At 39.0% G+C, this 17,067-nt stretch overlaps 1 protein-coding gene across 1 annotated transcript; it reads right to left on the bottom strand.

Annotated features, from left to right (window-relative positions):
• Positions 1–256: 256 nt before the first annotated feature.
• Positions 257–16,830, bottom strand: ppm1j (protein phosphatase, Mg2+/Mn2+ dependent, 1J). Its single transcript, XM_005729806.1, has 10 exons — positions 16,273–16,830; positions 10,220–10,334; positions 8,368–8,697; positions 7,015–7,127; positions 6,804–6,888; positions 5,436–5,554; positions 4,985–5,048; positions 4,582–4,689; positions 3,583–3,734; positions 257–1,671 (listed from the first exon to the last, which is right to left on the bottom strand). The coding sequence occupies exons 1-10, from the start codon at positions 16,527–16,529 to the stop codon at positions 1,524–1,526; spliced, it is 1,491 nt and encodes a 496-aa protein (XP_005729863.1). The 5' UTR covers positions 16,530–16,830; the 3' UTR covers positions 257–1,523.
• Positions 16,831–17,067: the final 237 nt, after the last annotated feature.

The following is a 17,067-nucleotide window of genomic DNA, read 5'->3' as shown; positions in this document are numbered from 1 at the left end:
TTGAGGTTGTACATTAATATATAAATTCTTTGCTTCTTTTGAAACAGTTCAAGCATATTTTTTAAAAGTTTGTTGTATTCAAAAGTTCAGCTTGTATTAAAAGGAGTAACAGATTTATTGAGGAACCTAAGTCTCATCTAACTAGAACATTATCTGCTCCCTGAACTATTGTGACTCATCAGTTTGCTGCGACAAAGGTTCATTTCCTTTTGATAAATAAGGAGACTGGGAGTTAGTGACACAAGCACACTCAAAATAAATGGGAAAAATCTGATTTATTTCTTAACTGGAACACATTATCCCTCCACTACACATTTAGGTAGCTCATAGTCGGGGACACACTATCTGAACAAAGAGTTATGGATAGAAACATAAAAATAAAACATCTGATACTGCTTACAACCAGAGGTATCTTTAAAAATATATGCATAATCTAAAGAACAACGTGACATAACCAAAATGGTATCAAAGAGGTATGTAGTACATTTAAGGGCATACAATATATATTTTTTTGCCTCTTCTACAAGGGTCAAATTTAGTGCATTTGAAGAAAAAAAACTCTCGAGTCCCTTTCATGTTTCAATAAGGCATATATGTGAAGTTTATCACATCTTACTATACCGAGACAATTATGGAGAACAATTTACTTTCTCATTTAAATATTAAACAAAGAAAAACGTTTAATTATAGTTAAATTATACAAATGATTCTTGTTTTTTCAACAAAAAAGTTTCATATTTCTTCACTGCAATGACAAAAAGAAGGAAGTCATATAGGAGCACATTCGTTTAAAAGATATCATGAAATCAACAGGCTACCACAGAGCATGTGCAACAGTCTTCAAGTGCCTCAGGTGTTGTCATTCATTTGTTACTGAGAAAGAAATCCTTCAACCAAGATTCAGTTGATTCTGCATGTTAACTAATTCTCTTCTTCCTTCTTTAATGCAACAACAAGAACCTGATGATTGTTTTTGCTGTTTATTCTGTATCTGATTTGCCATCCTTGTGCCTTGGGAGCATCTCTTTGGTTTCCTCACATTCTCTATTGCAATCCCCTTTACATTGTATGATTGATTCTTTTTTTAAATTGTAATTTTTAAAAAGGTATTCACTATTAGGGCACAACATTAAAATGAACAATCCATTTAAGGTTGGAGTAACTGCTTAGTCTCAAACATAAACAAGAAAGAAAAGTACAACGAGGGTTTAATTCTCACTGGCAACTGTCACAAACAGCAGGTTTGGGAGAAAATACTTTAATGTCACTGAACATGTTTAGTTGCATGACTGAGGACCAACCAAAGCAGATGGGAGACAGTTCCTGGTTTAAGATGAAGTGAAGGGACTGGGTCTCATATGGTAGGTTGATGAAGGTGCTGGTCAGACCCGAGTCTTCGCTATGACAAAGATTTTTTCTTCTCCCACTGCACCACTGGTCTGGGGTTTAGGGAGCTGAAAGAGGGCGGACCATGGGAAGGGCCCTAAAGAGTCAGCTCTGTCATAGTGGTGGCTACAACCTCGTCATGTCTCTGACTCATGCCCTGCCAGTGGGATGACAAACACAGTGATGTCATCACCAGAGCCCAGTCTATCGTTGGGTAGCCGCCAGCCACGCTCCTTCAGCACCCCCCTTGACCTCATAAGCAGGTCCTGCGCTGCCAGTGTATATCTGCACAACAAACACCGAGCAGAGGCATAAATCACAGTTACAGCATATTCAATATGGACAGCAGGGAAAAGACTGTGAAAAGGCATTATTAATTTAGTGTGAATGAATCTTGTATTTAAGTGCAGTAAGAGTACTGGTTCAGGAATGTTAAATAATAAGTAGTTTTAATGAAAACATGACCAAAGTTCAGAGGAAAAATATCTCTGTGGTGGACTATATCAGCTTAAAGGTTCTCAGTCTTAACAAATTTGATGATATACCCTATACTGATCTCACTGATGTTTATCTGCTGTGCCACAGCAGTTTTCTTCTGCCTGACTAATCAAACATAGTTCATGAAGAACTAAAAGACTTTAAACGACTGAAGTTATTTTTTTAAATAAAGAATTCTTTGTCTGACAGAAAAGGAGAATTAATGATGAAAGAAAATAAACAAAATGAACATCACCATCTTACTGGCTCAGAATTTCACATGTGGTGGATCCCTAATCTGTTTTATTTTGAAATTATTATTTTTAATATATTCATTTATTTCCATTCCATTTCCTTTTTACAAAAAATAAATAAAAATCCCTTCTTGCCCTTGTGGGCGGTCTGTCTTTCAAGCTTGGTTCAACTACCAGAGGCCTGGGAGCTTGAGGGTCCTGCGCAATATCTTTGCTGTTCCTAGGACTGCGCTCTTCTGGACAGAGATTTCGGATGTTGTTCCTGGGATATCGGCCACTTCCTCTATCTGCCGGTTGTACATACCTTGCAGGGTCCTGTCCCTCCATGATGGCCCCTCCTCTTGCTCCTCTTCTTTCTTGGGTTTCTGCTGCCTGAGGTATTCACTGAGAACCCGATCAGTTGTTGCCATCTTCTATATGTACTTGTAGTGCAGTATCACCTTCCAATAGCGTAATCCCCTCAGTTCTGACCACCTTCCCTCTTTTTGTTACCATATCTCCAGTCCAAATGACATTTTGAAGTCGTAGTCGTCGTCGTCATCATGGTGTGAATCAGTGAATTAATGTTGATGTAATATATACAAATCATTTCCTATTATTCTCTCTAACTACTGCAACACCTGTTGCTAATCTGTTAATCACTCTCCTCAGTACATATACCTCTCTGGTTCCCTTTATCAACTCTCAGATTTAGTCATAAAACGCATTTTTTTCATTTGAATGTTTGCATTTCTTATTTTGTTTCCTCGCTTTTATAAATATTGTTTCTAATTAATGATATTTGGTTTTGCTTCTGTACTTTTTTCCCTTGTTTTTGCCTCTTGGTTGGCTTTTTTGCCTATCTGAAATCTTTGTGTTGTGTGACAACTAATATTGGTTACATATGAATTTTTATTGGATTTTACTATGCCTCCTGTCAAAATGATTCATGCTCTATGTCTTTCACAGTCACCAGACATCAGTGAAACATTTTGGATTTTACTACCACCATCTTCAAGGTGCCAAATAAGGAAACATCTTCTGGATAAAATGGTGCGATCAAGGTACTCACACTCAACACGTTTTCATATTTGTTGAATTTGTTATCCATCTGTATACTGTAATGTCTGTTAACATTTTTAATAATGTATCTGGCCACTAGTTTAACATCTCAGGAGAAGAATGGAAGTAATGGGCTAAATTAGAATTGTTAAAAACTTATTGATAAACACTTAAAACTATCTGATGTATGCTTATAGATTCAACCCATAACTACATTAGAATTACCATAAAGAATTTACCATAGGGTTATATTCAGGTTACATAATAGATTAAATATTCTGCAAGTGTTTTGCATTTGTTTGCCGCCACCTAGTGGACAAACTCTGTACAGCACACCATCTGAACATGATCACATGACACATGACCCAGAGCACACACCCAGAATAAAAGCCTAATAAAAAGGATTATTTGGGAGACTGCATACCTCATGGGATCAGAGGGGTCACAGCAGGATAAGTAGGCTGTAATAGCATCTGCCACTTCCTTGTCCGTAGTTACATCCCAAAGTCCATCTGTGCCCATGACCAAGACATCATCTGGGCCGTGTTTATGTTCATCCAGGTTATAAACCTTCACCTGTCATTGAGATAAACCAAATTAACGGATTTATCTGCCTATTTATCATGCTGTCAGTACTTCTTCTAAATTGCAAAAAGAAGAAAGGCAACCATTCATGTGCATGTCAACTGCAAGCAAGATTAGTGAATGCACTGTATGCTGGCATGCAAGGGTCATAACCTCCATTTGCTGTAGTAAAGCTGCTCATTTTCTGTCACAAATCTGATGTTAAGCTAAGTCACACTGTTAGAGTGACTTACAGGAAGGGTGGCCTTTTTAGATAAGCTTAGACATATTAGAATAAGATTCTAGCATGTCTACGCGAGTGGCTCTCAATGTAACTTTGAGTGGGGGGCCTAAAAGGAAGTGGTTGCAGAGATTGGTTAAGCCGTCTTCTCTCTAATGCATCAGTATGTTTATTGTCTCGAATGACTGTACCATTACGAAGCAAGTCTAAATAGGAATTTGGGGCAAGCTTTTTCGAAACGTAGCAAAAAACCCTGAGAGTTTAAACAATAAGGGCACTATCATGGGTAACAGATGGAGCATTTGATACTACTGTCAGGATAAATCCAAAGACAATAATAACAAATCGGTACATAAATACTCCAGGAGTCATAACATGGTAATATCTGGTTCTCTGTGCTAGATTGGAATATTTGACCCATTTATTTACCCATACCTGAACTTATAAAAAGCCTACAAATTCACTTTTAGAATATTGCTCTTATCCATATTTGGGACTTCCAAGCTTTCCCTGACAGACCAGTAAGCGAAGCCCAATGCCCAACAACTATTTGAATGTATCTTAACGCTCCTAAATGGCCAAAGCAGTAACAGGCTCAGGCTGACTCCTCCCACTCACCTCAGGGACGCACGAGAGGAAGGGCTTAATGTAAATGTTGGAGTTGTAAACTTTCAGGTCATGATCACCGAGCCCACGGGTCACTCCGATTGTTGCCATGACACGAGCCTGTACACACATACACATTAGCAAGAACAAGCACGAAGACACACAATAATATAGGTTATTGCTCCGGGATGCGCTTTAGTTCTCACACAATCCATTTATGGGGGATTATTAAGCGAAGACAATGTTCTTTCAGACAATAATGAAAATACTGAGCATGTCTCTCATTTTTTAGCCAGGCAGAGACCACATTTAGCTAACAACATTAAGATTATGGAAATGCTTTAAAATGCAATTAGGTGTTGTGATTAAATTTAATACATTAAATAAAATTCACAGACTTTTTCTCTCTTCTTACCTTTTTCCCTTCTCCATATATCAGGGGAAATTTCAAATCATCTTCAACAATTGTCTTATAAGCCCTACAGGAAACACAATTAAAGCTGATCATTACCTGATCAAGTGATTGTTTGCTCAACATAAAATAAGCTCTCTTATTAAAAGCAAAATATCAAAATCAATCATTTTAGTGTTGAAAATGTGACTATGCTAGTATTACATTGTTTAAACTAGATATTTTGGGTTTTTAATTATTTATTTAAAAAAAACAGTACTTACTTTTATTCGTATTTTCTTATTTGTCATAGACTAAACGACTAACATGAATAAAGTTCATGATTTTTTTATATTCTTCCTAATACTCCGGAGTAAAATCAGTCAAACTGTTCTTAACACTTACAGGGTGCCTCAAGCAGATTAAAGAGATGAAAAAGTGATTAACTGTCCAAAATGTGATTAAAAAGGTTTACCAGCCAGTCATGCTGTGGTCTCGGTAGAGCATCTTTTTACCCAGCTCACTGTGTTGGATCCTACGAGGGAACTCAATGTGAGTGAACTCATTTCCCAGGAGCTCTGGCCTCAGGAAGCCCTGGAGGGGTTCACAGAATTAGAAAGGTTGAACTGAACTAGAGAATAAAAAGCTCAACCTAAGTCACGATTCTTGTCTTTCTTCTAAAACATGAAAGGCTACAGGACACTATATGACAGCAGGCCTTGAGTGCAGTATGTTAAAATGAAAAGGATAAAACGCTCCGTTTTAGCAGCAAACATCATCCACCCACTCTGTGACTCAGAATTACAAACAGATACTAAAACAGACAACCGGTTAATGCCAGTTTATTTCAGTGATGATGTACTTTACTGTCAGGAAAGGGTCATTTATCTAGGAACTGCACAAGATGCAGAATGTGTCTGCAGGTTGAAAATGATAAAGTGCAGTCCTGGTCAGAAGTTTGCATACACTCACCATGGGCATGAATGTCATTATAAATCTGGGGTTTAACTGTTCTTTTTCACAAGTAGAGTGTACAGCATACATCTTTACTGACTTAACAAAAAAAGATTTGGATTTTGTATTGGTTGGATTTTTGTTTAGGATCTTCTCTTATGCACACAGGGTCAAAAGTATACTGAAATTTGCAATTGCTCACATGGATTTTATGGCCACAGGAGACAAAGACTGGGGTTTTTGGCCACAATGACAAGAGGTACGCTTGGAGGAACAAAGCTGAGGCTTTGAAACCTAAAAACACTGTACCAGATGTCAACTATGGTATAGCATCATGCTCTGGGGCTTCTTTGTTGTCAGTGGTACTGGTATGCTGTACAAATTGGATGGAAAAAAGGAGGGCTATTTCCAAATCAACAGATAGACACTTGAAACTTTGACATAGCTGGATGTTTCAAAAGGACAAAGGGAAACATTAACATTAACAGGCTAACATTAACCTTTTGGAATGGCCTTTCCAAAATCTGAACGTCATCCCTATTGAAAATCTATGGACTATGCTTTAAACCTGGTTTTGCGCCAGCTAACCAACCAATTTAAATTAACTCTGTCAATTCTGCCTGAAAGAGCAGTTTAATATCCAGCCAGCTGATGACTACAAAAAAAATCTGACTGAGGTGCAACTTGCTGAGAGCCATTTAACTGTGAGTGTATCTGCATATTTGACCTGTATGTATATTTTTTTGACCATGTGTGGATTGCAGGAAATCAATTCAAAGGGTTCAATAACGGCCCAACATTACCACAGCACTCATGCCCATGATGAGTCTATGCAAACATCTGCCCACAACTGTTTATTAGCCACATAAAAAACAACAACATAGATTACCAGATACTGTAGCCGCTGTCTCTCAGACTCAGGTGTAAATTCATTTGTCATGGGAATAACTTCATTATTTCGTATGATTATGGCCCTGCAGAGAGAGGGAGAAAGACAGGAGTGAAAAGACAACTCAAGTGAGGTTACTTGACACTGTAGTGTCCTGTAGTGAACACAAGAGGGATCTTAAAGCTATGAAAACAAATCATATTTCCCTCACCTGCTATCTCCAGCATTGGCTACGTAGAGTTTCCCCATTAAATGTATGGCAGCTAAGGCACAACAGCCACCAGAAATGGCATACGACGATTTTTCCTTTTCAATTAGGTCATCCTGTAATAAAAACGAAAAAAATAAATAAAAGTCAAGACAAAAGGCTGCAAAATCTCTGCTGCTTAAACGCTTGCTTTCCCTCTCATCATCCTGAATAGCTCATTATTTTCTTCATGCATATTCATTTTCAAAACAAAACTGCAGCCCTAATGAAAAGAAACAAGGATGCTTTGAAGAATGCATTACCTAGGCTGAGTGTTACTTTTTATAGGTATGATCTTAATCAGACAGTGATGTTGCATCAGAGAAGAATACCATTTCAAACTTACAAACTGAAACAGAAGTATGAGCTGTCTATTTTTTTTAAAAATTTGGATATTTCCAGTGACCCAGAACCTTAAAATGTGTGTGTGCGTTTTAAAGCTTTCCTATTTGTGGCTGATGAGATAACGAAAGATGACTGCAGTTGTTGTGAAGTGGTTTAGCCATGACTGTTCTGGCAACTGTCAAAGCAATCCACAACAAAAACAAAAAAAAAAAAACAAAAAAAAAACAACAAAAGTCTATGCTATCTATCTTATTCCTTCAACATTAATTTGCCTGGCTGCCTGCAGAGAGTGCAGCTATGCACGCACCCTTTGAATCAGACTGTAGGTAGCCAGGTTGTTGTGAGACGGGGATGGAAATTATACATGGTGTATGGACTGTGTACACTGACTCCAATCTGGCAACCCGGGTACCAAAATGCAAACACCTAAAACTTATGTATTTATGTATTGATGAGTATTCACAATAAAGGTTGAGGGTCTTAAAGATTGCAGAAGTTTTATGAATACAGCTGGGCTTTGATATACCTACCAACACTCCCGTCTTAACCCTGTTTCTCTCATTTTCAAGTCATTCAAATGTTAAAAGAAATTCCATCCCATATATATTCATAAACATCAAAGCGGTGCTGTGGAAAAGCTATTAGCTAAAGCTAAAATATATTCTAGTTTATAAAGCTTCATATTTGGACAAGATGAAAGCGCTGATGAGGACATCTGACATAATTCAGATTGGACACAACACACATACACTTACCTAGAGTAATGTTAGCATGGCCAAAAACCCAAAACAAAACATGAGAACAAAGTGATTTGCTCTCTGTGCATGATCTGCATGCCAGATCATGCACTTCTGGTTATTAAAGCTAAAATCTTCAGTTATGTTGGTGTTCAAAGACACAGATGGGCAAAAATGCTTACCACAGCTTAAATATGCCAAGTGTGGTTTGCTTTTCCCCCCATTGTCTACTCACCATCTGTTTGAAGGCAGTCTCTATGACTCCCATCACCAGGCTTTCCAAACTGACAACTTTCTCCATGTAAAAGCGCACTGAAGCGTCGCTGACTGCATCTGGGTCCTCTGGTTCTTGTGCACCCCCTTTCTTTGCCTCCGCCTGATATGGGCTGCCATTCTTGGCCAGGCAGATAGGAGGAGCACTGCTGGGGTTCTCCAGGAGGTGGCAGATCTCCCCCAAGCGGTCTCTGATTAGGTGGTGAAGAAGCTTGGAGGCCATGATGGCTGCGCCAGAACCTGCATGTCCATCAAATATGCCCCAGAAGTGGAGAGGAATTCCTGTACCATCCTAAAAGAGGAAACAGTCACAGACAGACATAGTGTATTAAATAAGAGGAGAATTCATCTGCTTCCTTGGTTAAAAAAAGCTCTTATGACATTACAACTTTGAACAGAAAGCACAGCTTATTGAGTGTTCACAGATTATGGCAATTTTTTTAAAACTATAAGCAAAATATTTCTTCAAGATCTGTTATTACATTCCCAAATCAATCTTTCTAAACAACAGCCACATCATGAATCAAGTTTTTATTCGTCGAACCACTAAAGTTTACAATAATAGTGCGATAGTACTGTATATAACTGAAGTAATATTAATTTAAAATAGTCTTATAGCTTTTGAAAAGGAATGTAGGTAAAACGTCTTCCAATCAGGTCTTTTGCTGTTTATAACACAGTGAGCAATGCAAAAGCACTGCCACCTTTGTTTTGGCAGGAATGTTAATAGACCCAGTTGGCCTGCCTGACTAACCAACATATAAACAGGCCCAAGACATCTGCCTACCCCTCTGATGCTAGACTCGAGTGGGGGAAGGGTGCAACAAGGGATGATGTAATTCATTTACACCAAATGGAGGACATGAATGTACTTTGTGTGCCTGCAGGTCTTACAGGAGTTGTGAGGCCCAAGGAGAGACAATGACTATGAGACTTTTCTTTAAAATATTCTGAAATAAATGCCCTTTTTTGACCACCTGGAGTCAGTGGGAACAAGCTGTACACACGATGACTTACATTGACTTACCTTTTTAAGTCCATCGTGTAAACTTCTTACGTTTTAGTCTTATTTGAGCTCTGTCGCAGTATCAATTTGGAGATTTGTGCAGGGCAAGTAATGTGCAGTGAGCCTTTTTTTTTTAACAGATTACGCAGTGATGTGGTTGAAAATAACGCTGATAACAGCAGCGTGAGTCAGCAAAAACAGTTAAAACGCTGTAAGTTGTTAAAACGCTCAGTAGAGCTGGGGGTGAGACTATCTCATGACTTTGCACCATTTCACACAGAAAGTGTAGTCATGCGGTCCTTTGTTAAATTGAAACCATCCAACTACAGCGACTTTCAGAAAATTGAGTCAGTCAATCAAAACATCTGTTAATTCGGGTCAAATTAAAGTCACGAAATCTGAGTTGAAAGTTTTGTCTGAGGTGTTAATGTTGAATCCTGCTAAATCCTGTTGGCTATTTCTGTGCTGTAGTAATTTGCTTCTTTAAATGTATTCACATTTAAATGTATACAGAATGAAAAAAAAATGTCTAGATGGAAACTACACTCGGTGAAAAGCTGTGAAAACAGCACTGCTGGATATGAAGTAAATACAATGCATGCTCAGATGGGGTGCAGCGGTTTATGTTCTGTAAGGGAACATTATGCTTCAGGCTACATAACAAGGCATGCAAACATCTTTCAGTGACATTCCCCTCAGACATGTTTAGGACTTTATATATACTGATGTCAGATTTGTTCACTTTTTTCCATTTGTTCATACATTTCATTCCTCATTCCCTGATTCTAGAAATCTGTCCTTCACTCACCCCGTTTTGATCTAGCAAAGTAGAGTTGCGGTGTTTGCCACTCGGCTTCTTCACAAACACTTTCTCACAGGAGGCCTGGTCCTCGTTCAACATGCTCTTCCCTGCATTGATCACCCTGATTGAAAAAGACACAAGGAGGAAAGGTGAGCCCGGAGTCACATGATTTATAGTGTTTGCGCTCATTCCTCTAACCGCATAAAAAACACAATAGAGAGAGTGCAACAGTGGGGTGAAAAGTGGGGCAGGATGCAGTCATGTCCCAGAGGGAACTTGCAGAAGGGATTAAGTGTTTTTATGATGAGCTGATGCCTGTGGAGGATAATGGCTTTAGAGTAATGCACTGATTCATACTGTAGAAGCATCATCTATCACAGGGTGTGCTTCAGCAGTGTCAGCTGAAACTACCGATGCACAACAGCATTAACATCATTTTTTAAAATACCAATACAAATATGTTTTTTTGCATGATATACAGTTTTGTTTTCAGAGAACCATCTATTCACATTTCCCATTCAATCTGAAAATGAGCTGGCAGATTTCTAAAATTTGCATGCATTGTAATATAATCCATCACTTTACACACATTGCACATTATAGCAATGTACCGTTACACAGTACAGACTTTTAAATAATTCTTAATCCTCTGTCGATTGATTTTTTTGGGCCAGTGGAAGACACGTGAAACACGATACTGACACAGTATCATCTTACTGTCACAAAACAGGAACTATGTAAACAAAGGCTCACCTAGATAAAGCAGACACAACTAATGTGTACATTTGGAGTTGTCTTTCTGGCCTTGCAAATACTCTCTTCATATCTTTATTTCCTAGAAATCCTGAGGGAAATATCCAACACTTTAGCAATTAATTACTCCTCTAGCACATAGTTAACTCTGTCATTTGAATTTTCCGCAATGAGAACCAACCAAAAGAGTAATGCCCTAAAATGAAACCGTGAGCTGAATGTTCCACAAAACGGGAAGTTGGCAGATGAGGTAAGGCAGTCGTAAATGGTTAAGATTGCGTCTTTCTGGTCTTGTAGTGTAAGCTTAAAGTGCTTCACACTACAAGCCCCATTCACTCTTTGACACACGTCTTACAGCACTTTAATAACACTTAAGCAGTGATGATTCTTCATGGCCTGTGTTGGTGCTAAGCAACTTACCCAAGAATACTTAAGTCAGCTGACTTTAATAGTCACAGATAAAACCACTGATCTCTGCTGAATGGACAACCAATCTAGTGGACAACTCTGTCACATTATTTGTTGAAATTTTATTTAGTTCTATTTCAAACTACAAAAATAATGACTAGATATTTTATAACATAATTAATAGATCTTAAAAATGTAGCTAAAGGCTTCCCAGAAAAAAAACTACAGCCAAACTAAACTCATACTCAACTGTGAATGATTTGTAGCAACGACACGCAAAGCTCCACTGGCAAGGTCCATTAAACTGTAACGTGAACCTAGCTGGGAAAGGCTGAAGTCTATCTAGACCTCATGCTGGCACATTATGTAACGTTTTTACTTTTAATTATAGATAAATGCCACATTAGCCGGATAATGTGTCATTAATACCCACTGCACAATTCCAGTAATTCAAGTATTGTCATTAAAATTCCCTCAGAAACTTCTGCATAGAAGGAATGAGCAATTTATCAGATAATGCCGGGATCATGAGAGGCAAAAGTAAAGTAAACAAAGACAGTAAATAAAAAAAAGAGAGGCTGACAGTGACGAGGAAAGAGGACAAACTAAATAGTCAAACAACAAAACGGGGAGAGAGATTAGTAAAAATTACACCAGAGTAAGACTTCTGACCTTTCACATTCCATATAATTCAGCTGATTACAATCTTTTCAGAAGATGGATGCTGTATAGTCTGGAGCTTTGATTTCAGAGAGTTACAAAAATGAGGCTCAAAATGTAACGGCTGCCCAAATCTGGATTATAAAAAGCCCCTTCACGTTCTAATCAGTTGAAAGCAGCGGTCAGACACCAGTGTCCTGCACTGCGTTCCCTGCATTAGGACTAATGACAGAGAAGAATTTAAAATCACTCGATTGTAGTCTAAACTTTCTGCCAAAGCCAAGACAATGTTCAAAGATCACATATATCAGATGGGAAAATTGCACTGATGACTCAACTTTACACAAACATTTCCAGATATTTCAAAGGACTGGACAAAGAAAGTCCAGGGAAGTAGCCAACTGCTATGCTGGTGGCACAACAGGTAGTATGCCTGACTCCGAAGGTTGCTTGTTCAAATCATGCCCGAGTCAAGCTCTCTGCGGGTACTATTTGTAAAATCCATGGAATCCTCACGTTGGTGGGTTCCTGCCAAGTCTCAGCTACTTGAATTAATTGACACCCTTTGGTGCATGTCATCCTTTTCTCTCTCTGTGGCTATCTCCAAGGGTTGAAAATAAGGTCTCTGTGTGAAAGAAAAAATCTTATCATTTCAAAACTTAATGGATGCATTGTGTATGTTTTTAGAAAAAAAAAAGGCTAAATGTAAACATAAGCTTTGTACTTGAGAAAATTCCACAGTGCACCTTAAAGTGTTGGTTCCATAAGATTTTGGAGGCCTGCAGCATGCTTGGCTGAAACGTGTCAGTGTTTACTTTTCCCATGTGATAAACTCCTACACCCACAATAAAGAATCAGCAATAATTCTGTTTTGAAAGCAGTTACATGAGCCCCATAAGCTATTATTGAACATGCTGGTTGCTGGCGTGGGAGGTTGCCATTCTAAAACACGGCCTTGCTGTAATGTGACTTAACTCTTTCACTTATTTGTCTTTCGGTCATATGCTTTCACAACCTGTGACTGAAAACCATGGCTGTCGTGTTTGGTAAAACAGTGCTTCTCTGTTTCAACCGTCTTATTCTATTATGCAAGGAAAGTTCAAGAAGAGGAAGCTATGAGTTCCAGTGAATTCTCTATTTCGGGTTACTTGACAAAAATGTCTCTGTGTAAACATCATCTTTGAAACAAATTGCAAATTCTCCAAGTAAAACATTAAACTCTATGCAAAGTACTGTGAATTCACTTCATAGTCTCTTGCTGAGGACAGGCAGCTTTAGAGATACAGAAACAGTTTTGTGGTTCAGTCAGCGGGAGATCAGTGATGCATATAATCTAGTGAATGGAAACACTTCTGAAACAAGCCTTTGATCCTTTAAAAGGACGTTTGCACAGTTCTCTGTCGTTCAAGATTCTTTTTGCATAGCTGGTGTCAATTCAGCTTCAAGTAAAACTGGAAACTGTACGTCCGTTTTGTCATCCGGCCGGTTTTGGGTGTGCTATGTGCTCATGACACATCCTCAGTGAGTTGTCTGACAGCACTTTTACAAATTAAATGTGAAAAAGATATACTCTCTGGTTGCTGCTGATTGAAGCTACCTCAAGTGGAAGTTGGCAGGCTGACAAACACTGCAGGCCTTGTTACATAAAATCTTCCGCAGTGTCAAAGTAAAGTCTTCATGAGGAACTTTAAAAAAAAAAATCAGACTAGTTATATTCTGATTCCTATTCAGGGAGGGGAAGCTTCCCATCACGTTTGTAAGGCCCACAGTGCTAAGAAGAAATGAAAGCTGACAGTCAAAGACTGACAAAAACAATTCCCCTGTAGAAAAACAACTTTATGTGAGCTGTATACTACTAAAGATATTATATTTAAAACATACGGCAACTTATGAACTCTGCCCCACCATTAGTTCAGGATCTGTGCTCAAAATAGAGTCACTAAAAGAATGTGAGCCAAAAAGTACAATCGCTTGAACAATAGGTTTAGAAATACACAACAACATGGGTGTAACTCTATTCATCTGAGGTTTATTTACTCCACTAGGGTAGATTTTTTGTTTGTCTATGAAAGATCTGACAACAGCCCAAAACACGAATATGCTCCGTTTCTAATGAAATGAAATGGAAAAAAGGAAGAAGTTAGAAACAGCTTTATATTTCAGCTTGTAACAGATTTATGTACAATGGGCCACACTTTACGCACACTGAGGGTAACCTGAACATCATTCATGTATTCTATCTTGTATTATATACAACTCAGGAGCATAAAAGACCTTTAATCATTCATCCTTCTTTACTGTTTTGCTCTTCTAGCATCTGCTTTTCATGAATTATTAATCATACTACAAGGAATAAATATGTCACATACAATGTTTTTTCAAATGTGAGTCCTTGCTTCCTCAAACTCTCTTACATGATACCAGTGGCAGGACCTGGAAGAGCGCCTCCATATTAAACTAAACAGTATTAAATACCCATTTGATTAAGGCATTTTGAGTGTCTTACTGTAAGTGCACTCACTTATTTATGCTGACACAATGTTGTACACCAACACCATAGCAGCAATTAGACTCATTATCTCAAGCATCCTACACTGCGCACAGATTTTAGGTTCAGAATTCCTAACCTGTTTTACCACATGAGTCCAATTTGCGAGAAAGCAGTATTCCACATCTTCTGGGTGCAACGCTATAACAGGAACAAACCATGGGAAAACCTAACAATGACCATGAATCCTTATTATCACCAGCATGCCCAAGACACACTAATTAGGTGTTATCAAAACGGAGAAGATGCAACACAGCGTCCATCTGTATTATTCAGGCCGCCATTGTTCCTACTCTGTACAGGGGAGTAAAGATCACTGGACAAAATGGACCGAGGCCTAAACAAACGATCATTCGAAAGGCTCTTATCATTGCCGTGTGGGTGAATAAACAACTGCTTAATGAATGGAAGTGATCTCAAATAAAAATAGCCATACAGTCGGATAAATTTAGAACCTGACAGCAGTTGTAATTTGGCATCAGTGTATCATGGTTGAGCGTGGACAAGGTTTGTAGCTCTGTTGTTAATTGCTTCCATTTTAGAGTTGTTTGCTTTGGACTGACGTTGAGTTTTCTGTGGTCTCAGTGTGCTGATGTGACACGGATGGTTCAGATTGTTTGGGGTTTTAACCTCCGTATGAAATGAGCACTGACAGCTGATGTGTGATCAGATCAGCCGATTACGTTGTGTTGTAAGCAGCACCGCTAATGCTGTGATTACAACTTAAGTGACTCATGTTAAAGTAATCTGCTGAAGAATTCAGATGAATTACAGAGATGATGCAACTTTCCACAGAACATAATCAATACGTGCGTTAAGTCCTCATATCTGACCGCACTTATTCATTCTTCTGAAACATTTGGTGTTGAAATTTCACATCTGAGACTTTCCACATGAGTCAGTTATATATATTTTTTTATTTTCACAATGGGTCAAGGAGGACAGGCATGGATAATATAGCCCACATAGTGTTAGACTGTATTTATTCAGCCCTTCACAACCACCCACTTCTGGAGGAGGGGAGCATCTGAAAGTGTTTTTCCTCAGCAAGAATCATCTGAAGAACACATTTTGTTTAGTGGTATAAATAAAATGAGGCTGGAAATTTTCTATATGTGAGAGGACTGCAGGTGTGTAAAGAATATGAAAGCATCACAGTAAAGACAAGGACAGGGGTTGTGCAGTCGGACTGACAAATGCGAAGAGCCTCTGCCTCATTTAGCCACAAAGATAAGTAAACCCACATGGCATTTTGCTACCTAGCTATTTGTTAATCGGAACACTGCAAATGCAAACCCCACTGGTTCTGTTAGGAACGAGTAGATACACATTTCCTGCTTTCACTTCTGTATGGCCCCAGTAAATCAAAACTGAGGTGGAGCCTGTATTCAAACATGACAGTCTCTTAGGATACGAAAGCCTTATGTCTAATTACAGCACTGACACCCTGGTCCAAATTTACATTGTTTATCAGCAGCTCACGGGAGGAACAGTGAATGGAAACCGTTCAATAGCAAAAGGCCACATTGGTTGCTGCAGTGCACTCGAAACTGCAGCAGTTATAAAAATAAATAAATAAAAATCACTTATCAGGCCTGGCACTCATCGGGACCCTTGCAAATTTTTTACTGATACAATTCAATGATTTTCGGATCAATTAATATGTCACTGAAATCACTGATACACTCACTCTGCGTATCCCGTTTGCCAGGGAAGCCTGCTGCCTCTCTTTAACGTGAGCACCGGCCGCGATGCGTGCTCGGTGGAGTACTGCAGGAGCTCCGGGGTGAGGTCCAAGAAATCCGGCCGGCCGTAGGGGAAACGAGGCGGCAGGCTGTCCGTACCGCAGGTCTGTCCACCAGAGTGATGGTTATGGTGGTGGTGTCCGTGCGGCATCATCCCTCCGACCAGGTTGGACATGGCGTTTTTAACTTTGCTGATCATCATCGGCACCGACAGTGGGGTAAAAGATCCGGACGGAAAATTAAACGCGATGCGATATTATGTTGTTAGAGACGGGAGAAAACAACAGCAATACATAGCGAGGGACGAGAATCATTTCAGGAAGCGATTTTTTTCCCTCCTTGGCCCCATGTGACAGTTTTCAGAAAGGCAGACGCGATGTTTTCCTCATTGAAACAGAATAAAGCCCTCACTGGCTGCGCACAAGCTGTAATCCAGCAGGAGACGATCTCATCTCAGAAGGCAGGGCTTCACAGGGATGTGCAGCCAGCCGTGAAAATGTCTTACACATACCCCCTCCTCAAAAAACAAGCCCCCCCCCCAAAACCTTTAACAGAAATCACATGAAAGTAACATAAATGTCAGTCAATGACAAATGAGGAGATAGTAATATGATATATATGACGTCTCACGAAGCCCTGAACTATTGCAAAGGACTAAATGTAATCCGAACACGTTCAAGCCTTTTCTGATTAAATGAAAAATCTGGATATCAGTTTTTTTTAAAGGCAAGCTTTCATAA

The sequence above is a fragment of the Pundamilia nyererei genome, unplaced genomic scaffold (genome assembly GCF_000239375.1).
Source record: "Pundamilia nyererei isolate P.nyererei 1_Seehausen unplaced genomic scaffold, PunNye1.0 scaffold00034, whole genome shotgun sequence".
In the NCBI taxonomy this organism is placed as follows: Eukaryota; Metazoa; Chordata; class Actinopteri; order Cichliformes; family Cichlidae; genus Pundamilia; species Pundamilia nyererei.
The sequence above is the reverse complement of the archived record's forward strand: the minus strand, read 5'-3'. Positions and strand labels throughout refer to the sequence as shown.